Genomic DNA, 27,978 nt, shown 5'->3' with positions numbered 1-27,978 from the left:
ATAAAAGCTGATGGGAAGTAAATACGAGGGCCAAAGTTGATCTCAGCAACTGAAAATGATTCAGATTACATCAGAACTTAGTAATGGATTTATTCCAGTTTTTTCTACTTCCTCTTCTTCTCTCTTATATAATTGTGAATTTGCAGAATCGAGCTGCAGGATTTCCTTGACTTCTCCTAGGAGGAGGGCCATAAGGTTTTGTTGCCAAGCCTCCAAGGCTGGAGCTGTAAAAGGGAGAGATCAGCGCTGACTGTAGCAGTTCTTCTGACGCCGCTGCTCAGAACCCAGCATGAACCCCGACTTCACCAAAAATGCACAGGAGAGGCCCGAGCCCTTTAAGGCAGATGTCAAAGGTGAGTTGGTTTTAATCACAGTTACAAAATTCCTTATATTCAGCCTAATTACTGAAAAAATTCTGATTCATTTGAAACAGGGAGCATTCCCAGCTGGCTACAGGGAACTCTCCTGCGTAACGGACCTGGGATCTTCTCCGTGGGGGAGACGCGCTATGAGCACTGGTTTGATGGGTTGTCACTGTTAACCAGTTTTACATTTAAAGATGGTCAGTTGTGGAAAAGGTTTCACTAATCACCCACAAATTCCACCAGATTTTCTGTAATGAATCTTTTTTTTGTTTTGTTTTTCTGTGCAGGCGAGGTGACACATAGGTGCAGATTCCTCAGGAGTGACACCTACAACGCCAACATGGCTGCAAACAGAATAGTTGTGTCTGAAATGGGAACAATGGCCTATGCAGACCCAAGCAAGAACTTTATTTTCAAGTAAGCATTTAACTGAAATGTGCTCTTTAATGAAAATTTACTCTCAAATTCATAAATCCCTCAGCTTGTTTGATTTTAATGGTCATTTAATTTTTGTGTTTACAAACGTTTCATAGAAGGACCCACAGTTCAGATAGTTTTGTATTGGATCAGATCCTCTGCCTGTGATGTTTGCTGTCCTATTTCCTTTCCTGATCCACTTTGACCTCAAATTTGCTTTTCTCGAATGCAAATATTGTCTGAAAGCACGTTTTTCCCCCCAGGGCAATTACTTTTCTGAACCACACCATGCCAGACTTCACAGACAACTGTGCCAGCAACATCATTAAATATGGAAACGACTATTATGCCACTTCTGAAACCAACTACATTCGCAAAATTGACCCTGTTACCTTGGAAACTCAAGACAAGGTAAAACCTAGTGAAGGGTTGAGGTGACTTGCCACGTGAAGCTAACTGAAGAGCTCTTTTTTTCATACAGGTGGACTACATGAAGTACGTGCCCGTGAACTTGGCCACGTCCCATCCACACTATGACAGAGAAGGCAACGCTTACAACTTTGGGACATCAATAGCTGAGAAAGGCCGAACGAAGTACACACTGTTCAAAGTCCCAGCTGTTTCAGAGAAAGGTAGGTTATTGTTTAATAAACTACAAATCTGGGCCGGCCCAAGCATTTGTGGGGCCCTAAGCAGGTTTTTCTTTGGGGCCCCCATACCGACCCATCACCAGATAATTCATAATTCTTAGGCTTCATTAAGTGTTTAACATCACCACTATTAATAGCCTATTTTGTAATTAGCTTACATCATACTGGTTTTATAATGGCTATTCACCTTACATGAGTATCAAACCAACAAAAATGCTCAAATGAATATACCTTTTTTTATGGCTTACTTAAAGCTGTTTTCAGTTTTCCTCTTTCAGAAATTATGTACGATTTGACAAAAATCCTTAAAAGTGATTATCTCAACATGTACTGTGATATAACATAAGCAATACGTCTTTTTTATTTATTTATTTATTTTTTGCTAAGCACTCCCCCTGCCTGGCAGAGCCCCGTGCAATAGGAAACTGAACACCGACCAGAACTAACCACTACCGCTTAGACCAGGGGTGTCAAACTCATTTTAGCTCAGGGGCCACATTGAGGGAAATCTAGTCCCAAGTGGGCCGGACCGGTAAATTAAAAAAATACTTCAGATTGTTTTCTTTGTTTTAATACAATCAATATAAAACAAGGCTGGAGCCTGAGGACAGTGTAGTACAAGTACAACACCTGAAGTGTACTTGAAAATTTGAAAAAAATTAAAATAAAAAAATCAACAAATTCCTTACCCCCAAATTCCGCTCCGCTCCGCTCCGCCCCCGCCTTCCGCAGCCGCTCGCTTCCGAACTCAATTTTTACTGGTACCCGCTCTACAACGGCTCCGCTCCGGTGCGGAGACCTGAGGGGGACAAACAAGCATGCATGGGATTTTCGAGATCTTGCGATACAGTCCGAGCAATAAACGTGGAAGTTAGATCCAAACACCCGTTGTGTGGGAGAAGCATCGGCATGAACTGTTTAATCTGCCCATCATTTGTGTTGAGAGATCAGCAGTGTTTGGATCAACAAAGGGTGACTACTTTGATAGTAAAAACTGTATTTATGGCTTATTTTTGTGCATTTAAACTTCAGCCGCCATTAATAGTTGTTAAAAGCTGTTAAACCTGTGCATATGAAACAAAAAAAGCATTTTGTTTATCGATTTATTGTGAAAAACGGAAGTTGTGCTTGCTCCTTTTCCTGTTGGGCAGTTGTGATTTCTGTCCATTTACTGCAGAGGTGCTCCTGCGTCCGGCGAAAATAGGATCGATTCTATTTTTGCCGGACGCCAGAACAGAGGGCGGCGCACGGTGCCGCACTGCCGGAGCACGGCCGCAGTAGTGGAATTGCTCTGATTGACTACAACGGGACCGATTTTGCTCCGGCGTTCGTGTCGGAGCGGAGGTAGTGGAATTTGGGGGTTAGTGATTCAAAGAGCTTACAGATCACATGGCTAGATCAGTTTCATGCAGCACTTAAAGTATATTTGACTCATTTTACTTTACATCTTTTAGCTTTCACCAGCACATCAATATCAGAAGTCACATCCTGAGTGGCGGCCAACTTCAGGATGTGATTCAAGTTCTTGTGTGAGCCTTGGGTGCAGCTTTGTTTTATTTATACTCATTCCAGAGAAAACTTGCTCACACTGATAAGTTTATTTTCACTCTACATTGTAAAGTATGAAAATAAAGTTTACACATCCATCTCGCGGGCCAGATTTAACCCGCTTGCGGGCCGGATCCGGCCCGCGGGCCGCATCTTTGACACCCCTGGCTTAGACGCTTCACATTTAAGGTATACCTCGGCTGATGCAGAGTTGATGAACTTTTCACGGACAAGAAAGTCTCTAAAATATAAATATATGAGAACACAACATGACAGGAGAATATTACTCGTAAAACAACGTGTTTTAACTCCGTTTGTCGGCTGCAGAAGCACATTTATAAACAGAAACGTGAAGTCGCCATCTTAAAAAAACAGAGGAACAGCGGTTTTGTGTGATACGCTTGTCAGCCACTAGATGGTGCCATTGGATAAGAGAAATACTCCGGAAAGAAGCTTTAAGTGTGGTTTAATAATTCAAAATTTGAAAGTACCATCCGAAGAAAGAAAAAGAGTGAATTTACAATAAACAAGTTAAGCCTTTTGTTCTTAAAATTTGAAACAAATATATAAAATGTTAAATCAATCAACCACTAAAAAGTGAAACAAAATTACACTAAAAAACATCTTATTATTAGTTTTCCATGTGATTTAACTGTATAAGCATTGTTCTTTCATGCCACATTGGTGCTTTTGAGGACCCCATGGTGGTGCGGGGGCACCAAGAAGTCACTTAACCCTCTCAGGCTCAAATTAAGTTTTGATAAAAGATGAACAACTAAGCCCGTCAGGGGTACTGCTGAGTTAACAAATGCTCATGAAAAAGGTATGTGGAGTAACCAGGTAGGTAGGTGTTAACTTCAATTCAATTCAATTCAATTCAATTCAAAAATACTTTATTAATCCCAGAGGGAAATTGATTGCTGTAGCAGCTCAGAATAATAATAATAATCAAGTCATCAAAGAGTTGTTGTATATTACAATGGCTGTTGGCAGGAAGGATCTCCAGTAGTGGTCAGTGTTGCAGCCAAACTGAAGAAGCCTCTGACTGAAGACACTCTTCCGTTGTTGGACAGTCTTGTGAAAAGAATGCTCAGGGTTGTCCATAATTTTCTTGATTCTCTGGAGAATCCTTCTTTGCATTATCTCCTCCAGCGGTTCCAAAACTGCCAAAACTCTGGCTGAGTCGTTGAAAGGGCTTGAAGTTCCTCCATCTTGTTGGCCAGTGATCTCACATTGCCCATTATGATCAATGGAAGAGATGGTTTGAATTTCCTCTTTCTCTGTCTCCATTTTGCTCCCGCTCTGCACCCACGCTTCTTACGTTTTAGCTCATTTGGGATTTGTGGCTTCAGTTGAGGTATTATTTCAGCCTTTCCAATGTTAATCAGCTTGTTGCCATGGTTATGCATCATAACAAATGCTCAAAAAGTGAGAAAAGCTAAAAAATAGCAGTAAAAATCCTCAGAGCTTCACAGCACCAGAAACAGAAAAGTAAAGTGTCCAAAAAAAAAAAAAATACAGTTTTTCTTGAGAAACTAGAAGAAAAAATGCCCAAGAAAAGGCAAAACTTACGTTCTGCAAATCTGCAACGCCTGCCTCCAGAGGGTTAATTGTGTATGCCTTGGGCCGGCTCTGGTACAAATCCTTACTGTACAGTATTTTATTCTTATTATTTATGTTGTTAATTACCTTTATGGGAACACGCAACATGCTATGATCCAGAACACACACAAGCTTTCGTTGTCTTTTTCTCAGATAAAGGAAAGCATGCTCCTGCTCTGAAGAATGTGGAGGTGGTCTGCTCAGTTCCCTGTCGCTCTCTCCTCCAGCCCAGCTACTACCACAGCTTCGGAATGACCGAAAACTACATCATCTTCATTGAGCAGCCTTTCAAGCTGGACATCCTGAAGATGGCCACGGCCTACATGAGAGGGGTGAACTGGGCCAGCTGCATGAAATACGCCCCTGAGGAAAATGTAAGGAGTCGCAGTGATTTAGTTGGTTGTATGAAGCAACAGAGAAAACCTTAACTTTCATGTTTTTCCCTTTCTAATTAGACTTTGATCCACCTGGTTGACAGAAAAACCGGCAAAGAGGCATCCATCAAGTACTCCACCGGATCAATGGTGGTCTATCATCATGTAAATGCTTTTGAGGATGAGGGCCACGTGGTGTTTGATGTCATCGCCTACAACGATACCGACCTTTATGAAATGTTCTACCTGAACAGGATGAAGGAAGATGCTGCTTCTCAAGGCAGGGACTACTCTAGACCAAGTTACAGAAGATTTGTCCTTCCGCTTCACTCCGACAAGGTGGGATTGGAAAATTACAAGACTTTTAAAATGAAAGGATCATCAAAAAGACATTATGGCTTATTTTTAGTTTTTGTGTTGGGGATTTGTAGAGCAGTGCAGTTGGGGAAAACCTAGTTAAACTCACGTACACGACAGCCAGCGCTGTGAAGGAAAAGGAAGGGAAGCTGACCTGCCAGGCAGAGGTGCTCTGTGGAGGTAAAAACAACAGTCTGCAGATTTTTCTTGGCTAGAGCGCTTTCTATTTGGTTTATTTGTTGTTTGTGGTTCCATGACCTACATCCACACGTTTGTGCTACATCACTTGATTGCCCACACCCTTTTCTTTGCTAATCAGCTCATTTATTTGTTTTTATTTCCTTGAACTATGGATTCTACCTAGCCCTGCTTCATGTGCCCATCTTTTTAACTTTGAACCTTTACTTAGTGCATATAGCTCACTTCATTCTGACATATTGTAGTTTCCTAACAGCACAAAAGCAAAAGCTGTGATTTATATCCAAATAGATTTGGAATTACCCAGGATTAATTACGACTTCAATGGCAAGAAGCACCAGTTTGTCTACGGAAACATCGTGGAGAAATCTGCATCAACAAAACAGGTGATCCTTCCGTATTCCTTTGAAATGTGATTATTGCATCATTGAACTTGTGGGAACACTTGTTTTTTAATTTCTTTACAGCCTAATAGGTGTCAGTGTCTCCTCCTTTCTTGACACAACAAAAGTTTAAACGTGAACATAGTCTGGGAAAGATTGTCCCTGTCTTCATTGTTCCACAGACTCACAGAGAAATTACACACAGATGGTTTTACACCTCTGAAGTTTTAATTACCTGTTGATTAAAAACATTTTTTTAGTTACAGAAGTGAGTTGAAAAATGAACCCAAAGACCTCTGGCAGAATAGAACTAAATATAATCGTTACAGAGGCAGTTTATTACAGGGCGTCCGTGTTGGACCAAGATATTCCTGCTTTATAATATTTCAACACTTTCAAAGTTATCTGAGTCATTTAGAGTCACAAGTCCATCTCCCAAAACGGGAACTTGTTTGCAGATGATGGATACTTATTGGTTAAGTTGCAATACATGAATTGTGAAATTAACAGAGGTGTGACCAAGTCATTGCTTTGCAAGTCACAAGTCTTTCCAGTCAAGTTTCGAGTCAAGTCCATGTCAAAGACAACCAAGTCCAAGTTGAGTCCAAAGTCAAAGATCTGGAAGTCCAAGTCTAAACTTTAAAATTTCAAGTCATAATCAAGTCATCTGTCCAACTTCAATTTAATGACAACAATAGTAAATAAATTCCAGAAATAAAGCTTCTTAAAGCTTCATTTATTTGCTCAAACAAGCAGAAAGTGCAACTGAAACTGATTATAAAACAAAGTGCTGCTGCAGTTAGCAGAACAAGAGCACACTCAGAACGAAAAATGATTTATGATTTCTGTCCATGTCGGGCCACTTTTGTGCTGAAATATCAAATATGCTCAAGTCATCATCAAGTCAACAGATGCAAGTCGTTTCAAGTCGCAAGTCATTGGCGTTCAAGTCCGAGTCAAGTCGTAAGACTTTATAGATTGTATCAAGTCAATCAGAAGTCATTAAAATAATGACTCAAGTCCAGATCATGTGACTTGAGTCCACACCTCTAGAAAATAATACACACATAGGCATATTTTTACTAAAGGGTTGTATGATTTTTTTTTTCCTCTGGTTAGTCTGCCGTAGTTTATACATAGCTAAGGTATGTAGCATGCCTCCTCATACCTCAGAGGTATACAGGCAACGTGGAGTCAGCAGAGTAAAAACTGTTGGATGTAGCACAAGGTTGAATGCTACACTTATCACCTAGCTCCAATAAACAAAAATACATTTCTTTTTTGTTTCCCTACCTCCTCTTCCACAGTTAGCTTGAAGTTTACAAACTGACATCAATTCAATGCATGTCGAGCTAGCATTCAAGCTAGTGCCGTATTCGCCTACGGTAAATGCAGCGCACAACAATTATCTGAACAATTGTTTATTTTATTTAAATTCAATTTAGGTAAAAATTCTCTAACATACATTAAATTACTTAGTATTCACCCGCCCAAAAGAAAACCTGCCAACACTGCGTCAGTTTTGAGCCCTCATAGATAACGAAGCTCCCTCTACCTTTTAAAAGCGTCTCCGATGTAAATTCTACTTGACTTTCATAAACATCTCATCTGCGAGTTTTGAAGAGGCACTTTTAAACTGTTAAATTTTTCTTTGGGAAGTAGGAGGTAGTTGACGAATCTGTAATATATCGGTCTATGTTCTGCTTTTTCCACCCAGGAAGTGCGAGCTGAGACTGGGTTGCGTTCTCGTTGATTGACAGCTCCTCTTGTGGATCACAACTCTATTGGTCAATGCTCTAGGCTTGCGTTAATTGTTCTTTTTGCTTTAGAGGTTAGGCTTAGCCTGTATCCAGCATGCTTTTGTCGTTCCTCTACTCCAACACACCTGATTCAGTGGTTGAATCACCTGTTCAGCAGCTCATCAGGCTCTGCAGAAGCCTGTTAATCACCTGCTGATTGACATCAGGTGTGTTGAAGCAGGGTTAAAGCTAAAACATGCTGGATACCGACTCTTCAGGACCAGGAGTGAGTACCACTGCTGTAGCTTAAAGTGTAAAAAACTATTTATTGTAAACTAAACTAACTAAATGACTAAAAATGTGGAGGGTCGGTTACTTTGAACAGTATGAAAGAGTTTTTCACAGGCAGATTTTATTTTTCTAGATTGCAAAGTTTGACACGGAAACCAAAACCATGCTTCACTGGGAAGAGACCAACTACTGTCCATCAGAGGGAGTGTTCGTCCCCAGACCAAACGGAGAGTCAGAGGATGATGGTGAGTGCATCATAAGATGTGTCTGCAGAATCTTTAGTTTAAGTTTGTGTATATTTTATAATACCAACCTCTACTTTCTAGGAGTGGTCTTAAGCTCAGTCGTCAACTCCAACCCAGGCCAGCCTGGCTTCCTCCTGGTCCTTGATGGCAGGACATTCAAGGAAGTAGCTCGAGCTTATGTGAACACTGAGCTCTACAAGGACGTCCATGGACTTTTTATTCCACATGGTAGCAATCACTAGTCTAGCCAATAGTTTACTACCACTATGGGAAAGATATATAACAGTACAACAACAAACATAAAACCTATGTACTCCGGCTACGAAGCCTGATTTTTACTGTTACCATCTCAGCTCTATGTCTATCCAAGTTTGTATATAAATCACAGAAACATTTTTTCTTATAAATGAAAATATGAGCCACTGAAGATGTACATGCATATTTACATAAACCGAAGGTGTTTGCTTCTTATTGTATTAAAGACTATGTTAAATTGAATCGTCATTGTGTCATGTCAGTTCCTGATCAGTCAGAAAGAGGAGAAGACAGCTGTTGTGGAATTGAACTGGTTTAGATCAAACTGAAAAATCATCATTTTATTTAAATCACATGTCATCAGATGTTTGAGTCAGTGATAAAAATCTGACACAGGAGAAAACTTCAGTCAGCTGAGTTTTATTTAGGAGAAAAGGAACGACAGTCATGCCCAAAGGGCATCTTTGCATCATTTTCTCACGATAAGACAGCTTACAATTACACTAATTAGAAACATCTAAAGGTTTTCTTTTTGGAACATTGTCTTCAAAATGGCACATTTAATAAAATGCATTTCAGCAAGCTGTTGTATGAAAAAAATCATTAAAATGATTTCAAAACAAAGGATTGACAGATGCTGCAATTTCAGCTTTCTATTATGAAAATCTGCATACTATTTACTTTAAGAAAGTATCTCCATGCTTTGCTGTAAGATATTCTTAAAGGAAAAGTCACATATTCAATTCAATTCAAGTTTTTTTATATAGCGCCAAATCACAACAAGAGTCGTCTCAAGGCACTTCACATAATAAACATTCCAATTCACATTTCATTAAGCCAATCAGAAATAATGTTTCCTATATAAGGAACCCAGCAAATTGCATCAAGTCATTGACTAGTGTCAGTGACTATACAGCAATCCTCATACTAAGCAAGCATGCAGCGACAGTGGAGAGGAAAACTCCCTTTTAACAGGAAGAAACCTCCAGAGAATCCTGGCTCAGTATAAGCAACCATCCTCCACGACTCACTGGGGATCGAGAAGACAGAGCAGACACACACACACACACGCACGCACGCGCGTGCGCGCACACACACGCACGCACACACACACACACACAGACAAGTAATGTGTCTATAGTTACATTGTGATGTCTTAGTAAATATTGTATTTGATGAAAGATAAACTTTATTGTATTTATTCTAGTGGATCTATAATTAAACGGATAAACTAGTAGTAGCACATCAAAAGTCAAGGAAAACAAAAAGTTATTATCAGGAGAGAGAGAATGCATTAGTGGTTAGCAGCAGTGTGCTAGTCGATGGCCCCCTCCATGAGGCCACCACAGCTCAGCAGAACGTCATTGTCGCTTCTTCTGGGGAGAAAAACATATAGCTCAAAAAGTTGAAAATTGCTGCTAATGGCATCTGCAATCCCATTGTATGAGGCCAATTAATTTTGTAAACTTTTTTTGTATTCTGAGTCTAATATAATATCCTATATTCATCAGGGAGCGTGAACCTCTAATAAACACAGAACATGGATTCATTACATTTATAATTACTTTATTTGATCAGACTTACAAAAAAGATTTTGTCATGTAGCTAAGTGTAATGTCCACTAGAGGGCGCCAACAGCTACCCTGATTGAGGATCCGTTTTTCCACCAGTGAAATTTGAATTGCACATCAAAACAAAAGTGACAGGGATCCAAACTGCTGTCATTAAACAGAAAATACACACTCATGTGTCAAGTGCCTGAGTTACTATGTAAAATACAACATGAGGATGCATTTTATTACCATCAATGTAACAGTGCAGGTCAAAAAATACACCACACCTGAGTGACAGTAGAAAATAGTTATCTAAATACGCTGGCAAAACTCCTCTAACCTTTCTGTTAAAAACACAAGTGAGATAAATAAAACCCAACAAAATAAGCTGCTACTGTGATTTCACAGGATAAAAAAACCCACAAATACATCAGTTATCCTGGATTCATCAAAAACATTTTAGAGTGTATATTCAGTGATTTAGTGCAGCAAAACAAGGCAGGTTTCAGTATTCGTCTTTTTCCAGGAAAAGGTTCTCGAGCAGCTTCCAACTCTCATGCCACACACACGACACACGATATCTCACACACACACACACAAGTAAACTCGAGTGCTATCAATAGTGCAATAATTCTAACATCCAGCTTTCAAAAGGTGTATTTCTCTTAAGTTCCATGATGATCCATAATTTAAACAAGGGCACACATGTTTGGATGTGACACAACAGGCTGACTGTAGAGACACCAGAAATGAGTCAAATCCAGGTATAAAAACAAGATTATTTCATTTAGCTGAAAAAAATACATTTAAACAGAATTTCAGGTTGTCTAAGTAAATCCATGACTTTTTTTTTACAGTGTAAGAGAATAACGTGTAACGTGTACAGATTTAATAGAAAAGTTCAGTTTCTGACTCTCAAAATGGGAAAATTTGACTTCCGATTGTCTACGATGAGATGTAGAAGCTAATAAATAAATGACTAAGTAGTTATACACCAGCTGCGGCTGAGATTTCCTGTAGTAAGAGACAAAAAAAGGACATATTTAGAGGGATTCGGCATGATGGCTGAAAAATGTCAGTTGACAAAAGTCCTCTCTCTGAAAGGAGGTGAAGGAGCTCTCTAGCCTGGATAAGAATAAGCAGGAAATGAGTGAGAGAGCTCTGAAACAGGGAGCAGTGAAAAGATCAACGTGCTTTTAGGCAACAGCAGAAGTCGCTTTCACAGAGAAGAATTTAAGGATAAGGAACCAGATTACAGGAGGGAGACCGCACTGTGGTTTCCATGGTGTTTTAGTGGGATGGAGGCAGTGGAGGACTTTTCTGCTTTTTGTCCGTGGATGCAAACAGGTGCACCAAAATGTTCAGGGATCATTTCCACTCACGGTGCTCGCTGGTATTCAGCTGCTTTCAACTTGAGCTTCCTCTTCCTTTGCTGGAGAGTCCGGGCTTTTCTCAGCATCTCCTTCACCTAACAGACGGGGACCAGTCTCATGAGAGTAATCAGGTGAATTCATCAGAAAAATAAAAACATTCCATCTGGTTTTGTAGATGTAGTTTGTTGGACCTTGGCCGTGCGGAGCGGCAACTGTAGCATCTTGGGCTCTGACCTATATTAATGTCGATGGCTCTGACCCACAACAAACAAAGCCAGGGCTTGATTTGCTCTATTTTATTGATACATCCTGACTGTTAGCCTAGAAGCAGCAGAAAATGTCACATTGATCACACAGAAATGAATCCTGGATTTAAAACCTTTACATGATTCAGATTTTCTTCTGCTTTACAAAGATGTCCAACGTCAGTTCCCAATAATGGAAGCTCCATAATAAACAGATCTATGACTGACTCATGAGTGGAAACCCACATAAAAGACAGAAAATGTCCAACGGTTTGTCATAATCAGGAGTTTTAAAGTCTTTATTATGAGACACAAACTCAGAATTATAAGCTTGGCTAACATAATTATAATACTGTATCTCAAAAAATGACTTGATCTCATAATAATGACTACTCTTAGAAAAAATGTTGTATCTTATAATTAATTTTTAAACCATGTTTCTAAAGAAAAATTTGTGTCTCACAAAAATGACGATCTCACAACTGACATATTGTGGGACATTTTCTTTCTTTTATGCGGCGCTAATGGGTTTCCATACATGAGACCAGAACATTGGGGTTGTTTTTTTATTGTTTTTTTTTTTTACATCTGTGTATTTCTCAGCTTTGATTATTTGTATGGGCAAAGCAAGGACATGCATTATTTTCAGGTTTTGAAAAAGGTTTGTTTGCACAATAAAATCATTAAATTATAGAAACATCGTACAACATCGTCAGCAAAGAGGAAATACAACATTCTTGTGTTATTCAGTCTCACAGCACCTGCTTTATTTAAAAAAAAATGCTAACTATATTGTCAACGTGGACTTGTCAGATCCCACATAGCGCACACCTGAAATACACCATCCAACAGATGACTGTAGGTCATCTCTGCCCACCTTAAGCCCTTGCCTGTTTTCACCATTTTCTTTGTGCAAGAGGAGTTTAAAATGCACACTTTTGTTTGGTAAACACATTAAAACAACAAAGTCACTGGGTTGACAAAGATCACAACTTAAATTTTACTGCAAATGAAACATTTACGATGGAGTTGGTGAAATGCAACTGTGCCGTTTCTCACCTGATTTGTTGATACTGAGCTGTGCCAGACTTTGGGAAAGGTCGGAGGCTCCCTGCACACCCGAGCTTGCCGGGAGCTCATGGATGGCGTTTCTGCGGCCGGATCGTCGAGACGCAATGAAGTCCTCGTAGGTCGCCTCCACATCCGTCATCTCTGCCACACCTCACCATAGCATTTGTCTGTTGCACACAGCGCTGTAGCCCAGGTGCACGAAAACACAGACATGCACAAAAACTATTTAGAGAATTTGTGCTGCTTTTTAAAAAGTGTCTACGCAACAGACATATGAGAAAGTGACACTACGCAAGAGCTCTGTGCACTTATATCATACATCCCTCCCTTCTCTTATTTTGCAGCCTAATCCCTGATTAATCTATTTTAATCTCAGTCTGGGATATGGGTAACTCAGGAGACACAAAGGAGATTCATTCTGTGGAAGGAACACAAAGGAAGGGAGTGAAATCAAAGCGGTGGGTGCTCTTGAGCTGGTGCAGACAGCAAACAACAATGCACCCTCAAAGGGGTAATTATGGCACAAAGGAGGAGAGCACTGTCATCTGGAGCAGATAGGGAGCTGTGCTGCCCTGAGATTTAGGTTAAACCCTTCGGTTGACATTCTAGTTCTCCGTCTCAGTCTGGGACGATGAGGTTGCCCTTCAGCAATGAGCAGGCTCAGGCTTTGTTGTCCCATTTTCATTAATTAAAATCTGTCAATCTGAGATTTCCTCCTTCTGCGCCAGTTTGGAACTGTGAGAAAAAAAAAAGAGTCATGCTTTCCTGATCCGGTGTGTACGTTTAAAAATGATAAATAAAAGAAAAGGCCTCAGCAATTTCAAACTCATGTAGCTATTTATGTTTATTTATTTGGCAGACGCTTTTATCCAAAGCGACTTACGATTTATAACCTATAGGGCATGTTGTGATCTGTGGGGGAAACCGGAGTACCCTGAGGAAACCCACGCATGCACGGGGAGAACACGCAACTCCACGCAAAGGCCGTAGCCGAGTTTCGAACCTGCAACCTTCGTGCTGCGTGGCAACAGAGCTAACCACTGCGCCACCATGCTATTTCCATAACCGCACTCGTTGAGGTTGACCAAAGACATTTTTGGGCGTCTTATCTGTCGCCGCTTGAGCGCACGCCCACTCAGCTGTCATTCTTGAAATGGTGTCAGGATGGGAAAGAGCTAACAGATGCTGTCCATGTCCGGCTGACAGATTTAAAAACAAGAGCTGCAATACAGAGAATTGTAGCAGCATGGACCACTCAAACATGCCCAGATCTTTTCTACGGAATATAAAACATTAAAAATGTTACCAAACACGGGTTTCCTACAGTCACACCAAGAATTATGAGTTCATCATTCATAATGAGGCAGCTGTCTGCATATTACAGTAGCATGGTTGTACTCCCACCTGGGATCAAGAGCCTCAGCTGCCGGGGACAACAACGCTCTGTAGCCTGTGGGCTAACCAAGCTCCTGGAGTTTGGAAATATTTGATATGCTGTGCTGCCAAACTGGAAATTAAGAATGCTGATACTAAAATGTGTATAAATAATTACATCATTTATTATAAGATACATGAATGCAACATTGCCAAGTAGCAATAAAAATCCTGATTTCTTTCCTTGTCCATGAACTCACCATCAGCAATATTCTGGGTAGCAATAAAAGATTTTCTAGACTGAGATTTTCAGTTAGACGTTAAAAAGCAAAGATTAAACCATCAATAACATATATTCATATTCATTTTGAACGGAAGATTTTTATGGCCTGTATGCCAAAAACATTGGGATATTTTTAGCTCTTGCCATCCTTTCAAATTGATTTATTTATCATTAAAATGATCATTACATGGTTTTGTTTCGCAGGGTCTGTAAAGTCATGGACTTAATCATGTTTTTGTAAGAAATTGAGCAGGAGAGACGGAACAACTGCTCTCAAAACAGATTTCACATGTAATTAAATGGCTGAACGTGAACGCCTCTAGCTGATGTCGAAGACCCCAACAGAGCTGCTAGGTCAGAGCCAGCGAACAGCCTGCGTTACGTCCTCTGTGTGAATTACGATGTAAAATCTCTCTACGGCTCGTTTATACCTTTAAAAAAGTACCTGGTCGGGCTGAATGGCTTCCGAAAATTCCCAACAGTCAGTCACCTCAGCTTGAATCCGTCCACTTCGGCATTCTCCGGTTGTTTACGGAGTCAAGCAGAACAGGACTGGTTTTACTTCCGGAAATACATTTCAAAATAAAGGTCAATCCATGTGAAAGCTGGAAACAAATTTTTAATTAGCTGTTTTGTTATATTTTACTGATCAACTATTGTGTCATTAATGTGTTGCTCACATTATGTGTTTTCTTTTAATTTTTTGAATGATTGATGGTTCAGTTTTTAAAATGTTTAAAACCATTCAACTGATCAATCTTGTCGTAAAAGACAGAAAGTAAATGTTAATTTTTTGAGCGGACAAATACAAAACTCACCTTTATGTCCTTATGTGCTGCCATGTGGGTCTAATGCCTGTAAAAGCACTTCAAATGTGAAAAAATCCATCCATTTTATATGTCCCTGTTTGTGATGTCACAAGTAGGAAAAGTAGAAACAAACACCTCTCACTTGCAAAAAAAAAAAAAAAAAAAAAAAAAAAGAGCTCCCCACTTTTTTCAGATTGTAGTAGTCTGGGCAGGGTGTGTGTGTGTGTGTGTGTGTGTGTGTGGGGGGGGGGGGGGTCAGGTCCAGCTTGTTTACTTGCAGTGACAGAACCCTTAAATGCTCATCCTGAAATATTGAAATGTCTAAAAATAAAACTGAAGAAATCACTTTTTAGAGGTATTTGTGCAACGAAATTCATGAACAAGTTTAGTATTAACCATAAAACGATTATACCTTAAGAAAAAAGGTAATTAAATATCCTCTTTAAAAGTTTGGAATCAAGAGGTGTCTGCAAAACAGAAAATAAATAGAAACTAAACCAAACAAAACAAGCAAACAAAAAAAACAAACAAAAAACATTACAAATCTATCTACTTTATTTAAAATACAATAAAATGTGACACGTGGCAATCCATTTCAATTCCTTATGTCACTAATGTGTTTTCCTGTAGATTTATGTATGTACTGTATAAGTGAAACAGACAGAGTGGACAGTCAGAATGAGAACAGTAATGTTATTGTGATGAAAACAAATCCAGCCTTTCAAGGACGCCTTTACCAAGAGCAGCTGTTTGTGAATCACACCATTCAGATGACACATGTTACCAATCTGGGACACTTGTGAACTGCTGAGTGTTTGCTTTGGGCATGCTTGACCTAACAAAAGTCAGCCAGTGACCACAGAATTCAAATTTTAATGTTTGATATTCAGAAAGAGAACTTTTTAACACACACGGTTAATAAATTATTCCATTTATTTTGTAAGGAAAGATTATGAACACATGTTTGTGCATCAGCATTTCATTAACATATAGTGTGGGTGTGTGCACACATGGTGAACTATGAGCAGGAATGAAGCTAATTCAGTTTCAGTCTCTGAATTTCGAGTTTGTTGCTGTAAAACACAATACTATGTTACATATGTTATGTAAAACATGTATGAAAAGATAAATAAACAGATCTCAGGTGTCAGAAAAGACAGCTGTCAGCTGTAGCCAAAGATAAATTAGGTCAAGATGGTACATATCATGAGGGAGGGTAGAATGAATTATACATAGAAAAAACTGTTCAACATTTACATTTGTCTTTAAAATTTGAACAATGAAATAAAAATCTTAAATTCTGACTTACGTCTTTGTTTTTGTTATTTTTTAAATCAGAAAACAATAAAAACAAATTTCTGCTAGCTTGAGTCATAACGGTGAAACGTTACCGGAAGTGTAAGAACGAACGTTTTGCCGCTTTGGAACAGCACAGCAGCATCAGACAAGGGAATGATGGAAGAATTTGAAGGTAATTTAAACTGTTTTTTTTTGTTTTGCTGCTTATTATTTTAGATATTTATTGGTAGCGTTACGCCGATAGCTTCTCTTTTCAGACGATACCTGGTCAAAACATTACGAGTTTATTTGTTGTGTTTTGTTTCCCAGTTTTTTGATAGCGACCTCTTTTGTTTGGGATTTAGCCTAAGTTATGCTAGGTAACGTAAGGGCCAGGCTGAAGCTAGCTGGGATTCCTAGCCGGTGTAGTTGTCCTGTGTTAGCATTAGTGCTAACCAATAATCGCACGTAATGGATGAATAAAAAAAAAAACCCATTTTCACGCAAAACCTCTACCTGCTGTATTCTTTGCTGTTTTAAATTGGTTTGTTGTGCATTGAGCTATCGTTCGGACACTAGGACATGAGCTTTTATAATTCACACTCTAGATTTAGGCAACCTAAATTTACAAGAACAAATCCAAATTGATGGTGTGAGAATTGAAAGAGTGAAGGAGATCACATTTCTTGGTGTAATAATAAAATGAGTCAGCTGGAAAGCTCACATTAAACATATAAACAAAAAAATCTCAAGAAGCATCTCAATATTAAATAAAGTCAAACACATTCTGGACCAAAAGTCACTCCACATTCTATACTGTTCACTTATTTCCACATATTTAAATTACTGTACAAAGGTTTGGGGAAACACCTATAAATGTACATTTCATCATCATCTGTGTTACAAAAAAGGGCTCTAAGGATCATTCATAACACCGGTTACAGAGATCATACAAACACATTATTTTTAAAATCATAGATCTTAAAATTTCCAGATATAGTTCAATTTCAAACAGCACAGCTAATGTATTAAGTAAACAATAAACTACTTCCAGACAACATATTAAAACTATTTCATAAAAGGGAGGGGAGGTATCAGTTAAGAGGGGTGTTAAAATTCAAATATGCTCGAGTCCGAACAACATTAAAAACTTTTAGTGTGTGTGTGTGTGTGTGTGTGTGTGTGTGTGTGTGTGTGTGTGTGTGTGTGTGTGTGTGTGTGTGTGCGTGCGTGTGTGCGTGTGTGTGTGTGTGTGCGGTGTGAAACTGTGGAACAGAATGAGTGATGAATTGAGGCAATGTCCAAACACGATGCTGTTTAAAAAAAGGCTTAAACTCATGATATTTACCAAATACAAGGAAGAAGGTCCAAAAGTGTGTGTCTAAACACAAAATGTTTGTATTTATGACATGATCTTGATAAACCATGTGCCATTTGTGTGAATATGTTGCAAAGTAATTTGCCAAAAACTACCAGACAACATCAAATAACTATTAGTTATTTGATGTTGAGAAAGGGGTCGGATTAAATAAGCGGATGCTTCTTCCTACTCCCTTTTAAACATGTGTTAAAAAAAACGAGAAGGAGAACTTACTTATGTTTTGTGTATTGCTATGTGTATGTACACATGTTCAAAATAAAGACAAAGACAGTAAGGGTGCATTTTTTAAGCACCCTAACCCTGCACCTGTGCATGATCACTAAATTTCATTTAATCTGATACTCTTGCAGATGGTGAAGCCCATCTGTCTGATGATTTGACCCAGTGCAAGACCTGTAAAAGATGGTTCTTCTCCAAAGTCCTGGTAAAAGAAAAACGAATCTAAATATTCTAAATAACTCTGAAGATGTGGATTTATCTTCTTCTTAAAATGGGTATTTGTTTGGGTCCATCTTGTACTAACTAGTAGTAGGAGCTGCTTAGGATGAACCATGTTTTATCAGCTGACATGGCATCAGCTGTTTGCAGCAAACCCGATAATAACCACAGCAGCAGCTTTGTGAAAAGCAGGTGAAGGTTTTAAACCCATTCGTTTTCGGTTAATGCTTCAGATTGAAGAGTAGAAAAAGTAAAATAGATGAAAGTAAAATACAGATTTGTTGCTTATTAATAATAATATACTTATTTTTGCATTTCAAATTAGCTTTTATGCAGCATTAAATAAAAGTACAACCCTGTTTTTGCTAATTAGCCTTTTAAATACTTTATTATGCAGTTGTCTTCATAGCAAATATACAAATAGGGGTGTGTATTAGCAAGAATCTTGCAAAAAAAAAAAAAAAAAGGGAAGCAGCTGGGATGAGAATCAGCCCCTCTAAATCTGAGACTATTAGCTTGAGTCAGAAATGGGTTAAATGCCTTCTCCAAGTCAGGGATGAGGTCCTGCCCCAAGTGGAGGAGTTCAAGTATCTCTTGTTCACGAGTGAGGGGAAGATGGAGCGCGAGATCGATTGGCGGATTGGTGCTGCGTCTGCAGTGATGCGGGAAATGTACCGGTTTGTCGTGGCGAAGAGAGAGCCGGAGGAGCCCCAGGTTGGGCCAGCTTCTCCAGGTGAATCTTAAGGCAAGGGAGAGGGAAGTCTTGGCCCTTCAGCTTAGCTAACCCTGATCCCCAAAACAGCATGGTGACTACCTTTAAGCATTTAAACAGACAGACTGAATACAAAATAGAAAAAGTTGGTGAAGAATTAGTGGTATTTTTGATTATTTTTGTGATTTTACCAACAGGAGAGGCATGCAAAAATTTGCCAAAAGTCAGCAGTTAAAAGAAGGAAAGTATTTGACTCCAGCCGACAGAGAGCCGAGGGGACAGACATCTCCACTCTGAAACCGATCAAACCAAAGGTGAGTCTTCAGCTGAGGTGGAAATCCAACCCCACAAAAAACCTTCAAGAGCGAAGAATCAGCAGTTAGAATGCACTCGGTATCTTCACTCTGTTGAACTATGTGAGATGATTCTGTGATGCTTTATTGTGAAATTGTAAATCACTGTCGACTTTATTTCAGTCACAAAGCTCAGCAGTCTCAGAGAAAGTAAGTGGATTAGCCTTTTCTGTTTCTTTGCCCTCTCTTCTGTCTGCCATCTTTTAGCATTACAGAAAAATTTTGCCAGTGCACTAAAGGCGGTTTCTCACTGTTTTTGCCTTTTGTAAGTAGTTTGGAATCAAACCAACTCATGCTAGTAGGTTTAATCAGTCTGTTCTCCAACTGACAAATCCTATTGCTAATCCTTCTCGATTGCACCGCTGCACCCTTTTCACTCATCCAACAGTACAGATTACACGTAGAAGACTCCTTCTTAAAACTTCCATGCAAAGTGTGGGACTGAAAAATCCCTTTTTGTTTCCTTTGCTTTCTACTAACATGGACAACCTAACACTTTTTAGCACCGGTGTTACCAGGACAATGTGAAATGATCACACCGTAGGCAGTTAGGCAACATAAATGGATCTGTATTTTCTATACCGATGCCTTTTATCAGACCAACAGAGGTAATGAACCGGGACAATGCGACTTGGGTGAAGTAGGAAGTTGGTGGAGCTGTCACGTTGCTACGGGGAAGATCAGACAGAACTCTGTTAACTATCACCGGCTTTAGATAAGGCTCAGACCATCACAATGAAGTATTTTTTTTTAATTTCCCAGTCTTCACAACAGGAAGCAGGCGCTCTATAATCAGTGAATCAAAAGGCTTCAGTTGTATGTGTTCATGCAGAGATAACAGACTGGATAGATCCAAGTCAAATTTGGGCATCCAGTTGGCCCAGTTATGTGTTCATGACATCAGGCTGGTTGTGTTTGAGTTAGCAGCTACCAAAGTAGACTTGTGGTGTTGTCCTGTTAGGCAGAACCTCCGAAGAAGGCATCCAACTGGCGTAAGAAGCATGAGGACTTCATCGCCACCATCCGTGCCGCCAAGGCCGTCACTCAGGTGATGAAGGACGGGGGACCCTTACCCCCACCTCCTCCTCCTTCATACGATCCAGGTAACAAAAATCAATAGAAATGGACTGAATGAGTGTTTATCATGTTTATTTTTTTTATTTATTTACAGAATAAAACAGGTGTGTTTTCATCCCCACCTGTTTTGCAGATTATATTCAGTGTCCTTACTGTCAGCGGAGGTTCAGCGAGAGTGCAGCTGACAGACACATCAAGTTCTGCCAAGAGCAGGCGGCTCGCATGCCCAACAAAAACAAGCCAGGAGAAGCCAAGAAGCCTCCTGGCCGCACACAGGTACACACATGCACAGCCGGCTGGCTGCAAATGAAAACAGCTTGTTGTTAGAAAATAACACACAAGTCTGATGGCGCATAAACGTGTTCCATACTTGGCTACGTGGTTAGCATGCCAGTTGGGAGTTCTGTGTTATTGACAGTTATTAAGAGTGTTTGCACAACTGCAGACAGTGTTCCTGCAGGGCTGTCATGGCGCCCAAATCGAAAAGTGTTGATGTCCAGCGCTGACTAGGAAGCGTGCTGCCGGGTTGTAGGACTCGAGCAGGTGCTATACCAAATACAGACCATTTACCTTTTACCATAGACACTTGCAAAATGCCTAACCTCTCCTTCATGGATGACATCCCTTTTCTTCTCTGATCATTGGATGAGGTTAGAATTATAAACCCAATAAATCCTCTTTTATTGGCCAAATGACTTAACAGTTTACTGATTTTAAGGAAGTTGTCAAAATGTTTATTACTGTAGTTTCTGTTGTTTGGATGCATCAAGTAACACAGAATATGTAACAGGTTAGCATAACCACTCGCACGGACACACAATGTTAGTAGATGAAATCAACTCCAGAAATCACATATTAGATGTATGATGCTTTGTGTTTTTTTTAAATCTTGCCAGTAGGAGACAACGTTTGTTTTGATCTAGAGATAAAGATTTTTAAAGGAGTGGGTCACTTGCAGACAGTACTCAGGGCAGAAAAAAAGCCTACACACCCCTGTCTCAGCAGGCCAAGTCTGCGACGTCCCAGCTGAGCTTCAGACGGCAGAATTTGGAGTGCAACGTCAATGTTGTATCTCCACAAATTACACAAGCCAGGAGGACTTCCGTCGTGAAGTGAAGTTGCTAATGCTAACTGTTAGCGTAAACTAGCTGAGACGTTCTCTGTTGATTACCAGACGTTAAAACCACAGGAGCCTTCCCTGTCGTGAGTCAAGATTGGTGAGTTCATGAATGCTAATTCACGGTGTGACGTAGTTCTGTGAGGATTTTCTAATCCTAGAGTTTCACCATCTATTTTCTATCAGAAGCTAATGCAGGAGTTAGGTGTAGGAGACTATTTTCATGTTCTGCTTGCATGAAAAACTCAGAGTGATGAATTGTAATTAGAGAAAATATTTTAAAGGTGGTTTTTTAGTGAACCACACCTTTAACAGTAACACCACCGTTGCTGTTGTCAGCAATAGTAGTCTACTAACGCTACCATAAGGTTTTGTAAAATAACAATTTAAATGTGTTATTTTTATCCAATCTGGTCCTTTTATTGTGTTTTTTCTGCTTTCAGTACAAACCTTCTCCTGTAAAGAAGGTCAACTCCTCTCCTGTGTCACCCATCCCCTCAGCCTCTTCTCGTCTACCCCAGAGATCAGCAGGACAGCTCTCCGGTGAGGCGCCGTGGCACAGCTCCTCACTCTGTTTTAACTAAAGACATGGGATGTTTTTGTATTGTGTTGGTTTCATAATAAGAAAAAACAAATAAAGCTGTGGGAGTAGATAAGCCAAACGCCACATTGGTGAATTCAGGCAGTAGTAAACTGACCCACAGCATGTCCAGTAGGTGTCAGCAGAGCTCTTACTGGTGCTCTACAGTACTCCACGACTGCCTAAATGTTAAGGTTGGGGTTGTTCTCAATGTGTTGTTGTCATGGCAGCAAAATAGGAGGTGTTTCCTACTGCCCTGCTACTATTTTTTTCTGCAAGACACAGTTTAAAAATGTATATCTCTCTCTGGCTGTACCTTAAGGAATCCCCTCGGGTAAGGTCTTCTCATCAGGCTCAGTCAGGACTACTCCCTCTGGCCTCACCAGCCCACCATCATGGTGAGACCGCACACGTACATGCTTCCACCTATGTTTGTTTTCCCTGAGGAAGTTTTGAGTCTGATTCTTAGATGTTTAGCTGAAACCGAAATGAAATTGCATCTGGAGAGATTTCAGATCATATTATTACTTAGGTGTGTCTAGGCAGGATTATAGAGCCACAGTAACTCAATACCACCATGACTGCACTTTGCTCTGTGATCTATTCATCTAAAAGCAAAATCGTCTAGTTTAAACGACTGTGCAGACCCTCATCTGATTTAAAAACCTATCATTTAAATAGTAGTCTTGAGCCATCCTGATTCGTTCCGCTGATTACTGTGAGCATTGTGCTGATAGCCTAATAAGCCTGAGATTGGCGTCATGCTGAATATATGGTTGCTGAGTTCAAGTAATATAAAAATATTAGCTTCATCTAAACCTTCAATTTGCATTTTAGATCCAATCCCAACCAAATTATTTAAAGATGCATTTCCGTTGGTTACTGCCCCCATTCTAGATATAATCAATCTATCCTTAGTAAATTGATATGTACCACAGGATTTTAAGGTTGCTGTAATCAAACCTTTACTTAAGAAGCCTTCTCTGGACCCAGATGAACCAATGAATTATAGACCAATATCTAACCTTCCATTTTTATCCAAAGTCCTGGAGAAAATAGTGGCCATCCAAGTATGTGAGCATTTAAACACTGATGCTCTGTTTGAGGAACTTCAGTCTGGTTTTAGAGAGTATCACAGCACTGAAACTGCATTAGTGAGAGTTACAAATCATATTCTCATGGCCTCAGATAAGAATCTTGTGTCTGTTCTGGTCTTGTTAGATCTCAGTGCTGCTTTTGACACAGTTGATCACAATGTTCTTTTAGAAAGACTTGAACATGTTGTAGGGATCAAAGGAACATCACTAGGCTGGTGTAAATTCTACCTGTCTGACAGATTTCATTTTATAAATGTACATGACAAATCGTCTTCATACTCCAGGGTTACTTGTGGAGTACCACAGGGTTCATTGCTTGGACCAATTCTTTTTACTATGTATATGCTTCCAATTGGTAAAATTTTTAGACAGCATGGGATAAACTTCCACAGTTATGCTGATGATACTCTGTTATATCTATCCATTAATCCTGATGAACCTAATCGGTTAGTTAGATTACAGGCCTGTCTTGAAGACATAAAAAATTGGATGACTCCAAGCTTTTTGCCTCTAAATCAAGACAAGACGGAAGTTCTCATCTTTGGACCTGAAATTTAGAAAAGGAAATAGCTTAGTAAATCACCTGACCTGAATGGCGTTCAATTAATCTCTGAGAACAAAGTAAGGAACCTTGGTGTTATCTTTGACCAGGACATGTCATTCAAATCCCAGGTTAAACAGGTTTGTAGGATTTCCTTTTTCCACCTTCGGAATATTGCTAAAATTAGATGCATCCTTTCCAGGAGTGATGCTGAAAAACTAGTTCATGCATTTATTACGTCAATACTGGATTACTGTAACTCATTACTCTCAGGAAGTCCACAGAATGTAGTTAAAAGTCTTCAGCTTGTCCAAAATGCTGCAACTAGAGTTCTGATGAGAATTAAAAAGAGAGATCTTATCTCTCCTGTCTTAGCTTCCCTACATTTGCTGCCTGTTAAATTCAGAATAGATTTTAAGATCCTCCTCACATATAAAGCTCTTAACAATCAAGCTCCATCATACATCAGTGAAGAAGAAGAAGAAGAAAATATAATTTCTATAGCGCCTCTCAAGATAAAAATCAGGAGTGTAAAAATCACAGTGACCTGATTGTTCCATACGTTCCTAACCGAGCACTCCGCTGTCAAACTGCAGGTTTACTGGTGGTTCCCAGAATATCTAAAAAATAGGATGGGAAGCAGATCTTTTAGTTACCAGGCTCCTCTCTTGTGGAACCAACTCCCAGCTTTAGTCCGTGAGGCAGGCACCTTGTCTACTTTTAAGAATAGGCTTAAAACATTTTTATTTGATAGGGCCTATGGTTAAAATCTGATGTTAGCCTAAATCTGGACAAGAAGGGGAGTAGAGGGAGGTGGAGTGTACAGTCGGTAAAGACGACTCTCCCTTGCCCTGCCTCCAACATGCCTCCATCTAAAAGGCTAGGTTATCCAGAGTTATCTCTGTAGTTATGCTGCTATAGGCTTAGACTGCTGGAGGACACACTGACCACTTTCCACACTACTACTTTCTTCTACAATCTGCTCTTTAACTGTACTATTTCCTGCTATTTCAGCTGTTAACTTTATTTTCTCTCTAAGTGCTTTTCCCCCCAGAAGAAGCTACAATGATGTTCTGCTGAGCTGTGGTAGCCTCATGGAGGGCGCCATCAGCTTGAACACTGCTGCTAACCATTTATTCATTCTCCCTCTCCTGATGATAACTTTTTACTTTCCTTGACATTGAATGTGCTACTGCTAGTTTACCCATTTAATTATAGATTCACTAGGATAAATACAATAAAATTTATCTCTCACCAAATAGTGTTTGCTAAGAGGTCACAGTGTAACCATAGAAACATTACTTGATGTGTGTGTGTGTGTGTGTGTGTGTGTGTGTGTGTGTGTGTGTGTGTGTGTGTGCGCGCGCGTGCACGCTCTGTCCTCGATCTCCATAGAGTCGTGGTGGATGGCTGCTTATACTGAGCCATGATCCTCTGGAGGTTTCTTCCTGTTAAAAGGGAGTTTTCCTCTCCACTGTCGCTGCATGCTTGCTTAGTATGAGGATTGCTGTAAAGACTGACACTAGTCAGTGACTCGATGCAATTTGCTGGGTTCCTTATATAGGAAACTTTTTTCTGATTGGCTTAATGAACTGACCTGTATTGGAATGTTTACTGTGTGAAGGTCCTTGAGACGACACTTGTTGTGATTTGGCGCTATATAAATAAACTTGAATTGAATCGAATTGAATTGAAAACTTGAAAATATCAAAGTTGAGATCAGTCTTTACAAGTCAAATCATCCTAGTGATTTACATGTGGCACATCCTTGGTTTTCTCTGGTCAGTGTGGGCGGTAAGGCTCGGGTCGTGAGCTCTGGTTACGGATCTACGAGGAACTCTCAGCTTGGAACAGGATCCAACAAGAAGAAACCGGAGACCCACATATCAAGGTGAACTGACTCCACAGGATGTCATGGAAGGAGGAGTAGCTAACCTCCTCTGCCCTCTTGTGGTGCTTTTATGTAATGCATGCGTTTTAAATGAATGTCATCATTGTCACTGTGCAGTGATGTATTAGGTAGGCACGTTTTCATCAGTCTGACAAATGTCAAAGATCGATATATTTGACTTCTGGGCCTGACATGCAGAGATCCACCAATCACAATTGTTCTTAATCAGTTTGGGGAAGCAGATCTCAAAGAGTCATGAGGGATTGCTGTTTTCTGAATTTCAATGACTGTCGGATGCTTCAAACACCAGTATTTATCAGTAATTGGTTCCAGCTACATGTGAGAATAGGCGGCAGATTTTTACCTCGGCAGAGAGGTAACCCGTCACCTTTTGGATCAGGTAAGATGTTGATCAAACGTTTGAAGCTAATATGAGGATGCTAATGGAAGTTATGAGAAGGGTACTGTTTTTATTGGTATATTATGTTGGATTGTTGGCGTAAAACTGGTTGTGGACTTACTAACTTTTGGATATGAAAAGGTAGTTTTTGTTGGAGATGGGTGTGTTCTGTCACAAGAAGAGTAACAGAAGAAGAGTAACACTACTTTCTGAGTAGTTTGGCTGAAGTGTTTACTGTGTCTACAGTTACTTTAGTAAATTTGACTGGCATATATCATTTCATTCACAAGAATCCCAGCTTTCTAATGATGTATACGATGTATATGCACATATACGATCTTGTAAAAAAGATACTAAGTTGTCCTGGAAGTTTGCAATGTCCCATCCATGAGACTAATTCAGACATAAAAAACTGACATCGTTGGTAAAAACGTGGGTGAGGGGCTCAGCTCATCGTTGATAGTCAATAAATTTGTTCAATCGCCCAGCCTTGGAGTCAACAAATGCTGATTTATTCTTGATGTTTCAGAGAATTCCAAAAATCCTGTCATTGTTTAGACAGCCCTTTCGGTAAATCGGGTCTTCCTCCCATGCCGTAACTCTTGTCGTCTTTGTCGACCTTTCAGGGATGACGGTGACTGTGGAGAAGAAATTGGCAACGGTGGAACGAAGAGCAAGTTTTGTCACGCCTGCGGTACCAAGTACCCTGTTGTATCTGCACGATTCTGCTGCGAGTGTGGGGTCAGAAGGATGCATATCTGATTTAAATTTAGAGGAAACTAGGGACACGCTTAAAAAAGGATAGAAGAATTTCACCAAAGCAGGAAATACATTTAAGGAAAAAAAAAAACACATAATCTTGAATTTCACAGATCAGCCTCGTTTCCATGCAGCTGAGGGCAGATTAAACCCAGCATTTTCACTGATGCTAGTATAATAATCCAAAACCTAACCTAAAAGTTGCTGAATAGTTCTGTTTGAGCAATAGTTGAATTTTAGTGATCTGGTTTAATGTTAAACGTTGATGGTTTGTTGTTTTGATCAATGCCAGCTCAGTGCTAGATTTGCTCACAAGAAGCTGTTTACAGTCGCAGCCCATCACATAAAACGTTAGAAATGTTATTTCTACGGATACACACTCAGAAACAGGCTAATTGGTCCTTAGATTCACAATGCATTCCTGACCTAAACAAGAGTGTGTTCCTATTCAAGTGCAATACAGTCAACTACTGAAGAAAGCATTGTGCTTTTCCAAGTTTTAATCTGTCGGATCTTACATCTTTTAAAGATCCACGCTCCCTTTGTTCTTACTTTAAAGGCAATTTTCCCATCAAATACAAAGCAGCATGAGCTCTCTGCTTTAGAAAAGAAACTTTTATTTTACCATCCAGTTTTTTTGCTGACTATGGACTGCACCTTTCATTTTTTACAAAAATAAAATCTTTTTTTATTTAGAGTCTTTGTGAACCAGACCATTTGACGTTTTTCTGTTGCTTTTCTTGACTTTGTTGTTTTTTTAGTCAGTGTTCGACGTGTCTGTCAGAAGAAGAGTAACACTACTTGTGTTTGTAGTGTGGAGGAAACTCTGTCTAAACTATTTATGCCCTGACAAAGTTTATTTACATGGACTGAAAGGTTGCTTACATAAGTAATTTGTGTCATTTTTAATCATTACTGTTTGTTTTTGTTTGTTGTTGAGGAATATGAAATCTATCCAGGATGTAAATGCGTTCCTTGATGGAAATTATTTAAACAGATAGAAAAGGCGTGCTTCCTTAAACAGCTGTTAGCCTGAATGTGGCTTTAATGTTCTTAACGCCATGAATAATAACCATCAATAAAATTCTATGAGAAAACCCATCTTATTTCTGAATGTTTTTGAAAAAATAGACAATCAAATGCTGTTGAAAATAATGATTTAGAGCCTTCAAAATAACATAACAAACTTTAATTAGTTTTATAGTTAAATATAGTTGAAATA

General features: G+C 39.5%; 2 protein-coding genes across 3 annotated transcripts; both read left to right on the top strand.

Annotated features, from left to right (window-relative positions):
* The first annotated feature begins 189 nt into the window (after window positions 1–189).
* bco1 (beta-carotene oxygenase 1) lies at window positions 190–8,667 on the top strand. The gene is made up of 11 exons (XM_015955412.3): window positions 190–353; window positions 434–562; window positions 653–782; window positions 1,046–1,193; window positions 1,264–1,414; window positions 4,736–4,956; window positions 5,038–5,295; window positions 5,388–5,493; window positions 5,803–5,897; window positions 8,058–8,169; window positions 8,251–8,667. The coding sequence occupies exons 1-11, from the start codon at window positions 290–292 to the stop codon at window positions 8,409–8,411; spliced, it is 1,575 nt and encodes a 524-aa protein (XP_015810898.1). The 5' UTR covers window positions 190–289; the 3' UTR covers window positions 8,412–8,667.
* A 7,831-nt stretch (window positions 8,668–16,498) lies between these two features.
* On the top strand, window positions 16,499–26,975 carry zc2hc1a (zinc finger, C2HC-type containing 1A). Of its 2 annotated transcripts, XM_015955410.3 has the most exons (10): window positions 16,499–16,603; window positions 18,142–18,215; window positions 19,139–19,255; window positions 19,418–19,444; window positions 20,256–20,397; window positions 20,505–20,647; window positions 21,932–22,031; window positions 22,391–22,466; window positions 25,493–25,597; window positions 26,624–26,975. In XM_015955410.3, the coding sequence occupies exons 1-10, from the start codon at window positions 16,585–16,587 to the stop codon at window positions 26,757–26,759; spliced, it is 939 nt and encodes a 312-aa protein (XP_015810896.1). In that variant the 5' UTR covers window positions 16,499–16,584; the 3' UTR covers window positions 26,760–26,975. The 2 variants fall into 2 exon arrangements, with proteins under 2 accessions (XP_015810896.1, XP_015810897.1); XM_015955411.3 differs by lacking the exon at window positions 19,418–19,444.
* Window positions 26,976–27,978: the final 1,003 nt, after the last annotated feature.

The sequence above is a fragment of the Nothobranchius furzeri genome, chromosome 7 (assembly GCF_043380555.1).
Source record: "Nothobranchius furzeri strain GRZ-AD chromosome 7, NfurGRZ-RIMD1, whole genome shotgun sequence".
Taxonomy (NCBI): Eukaryota; Metazoa; Chordata; class Actinopteri; order Cyprinodontiformes; family Nothobranchiidae; genus Nothobranchius; species Nothobranchius furzeri.
Note: the sequence above shows the minus strand (reverse complement) of the source record. Positions and strands in the feature narration are given on the sequence as shown.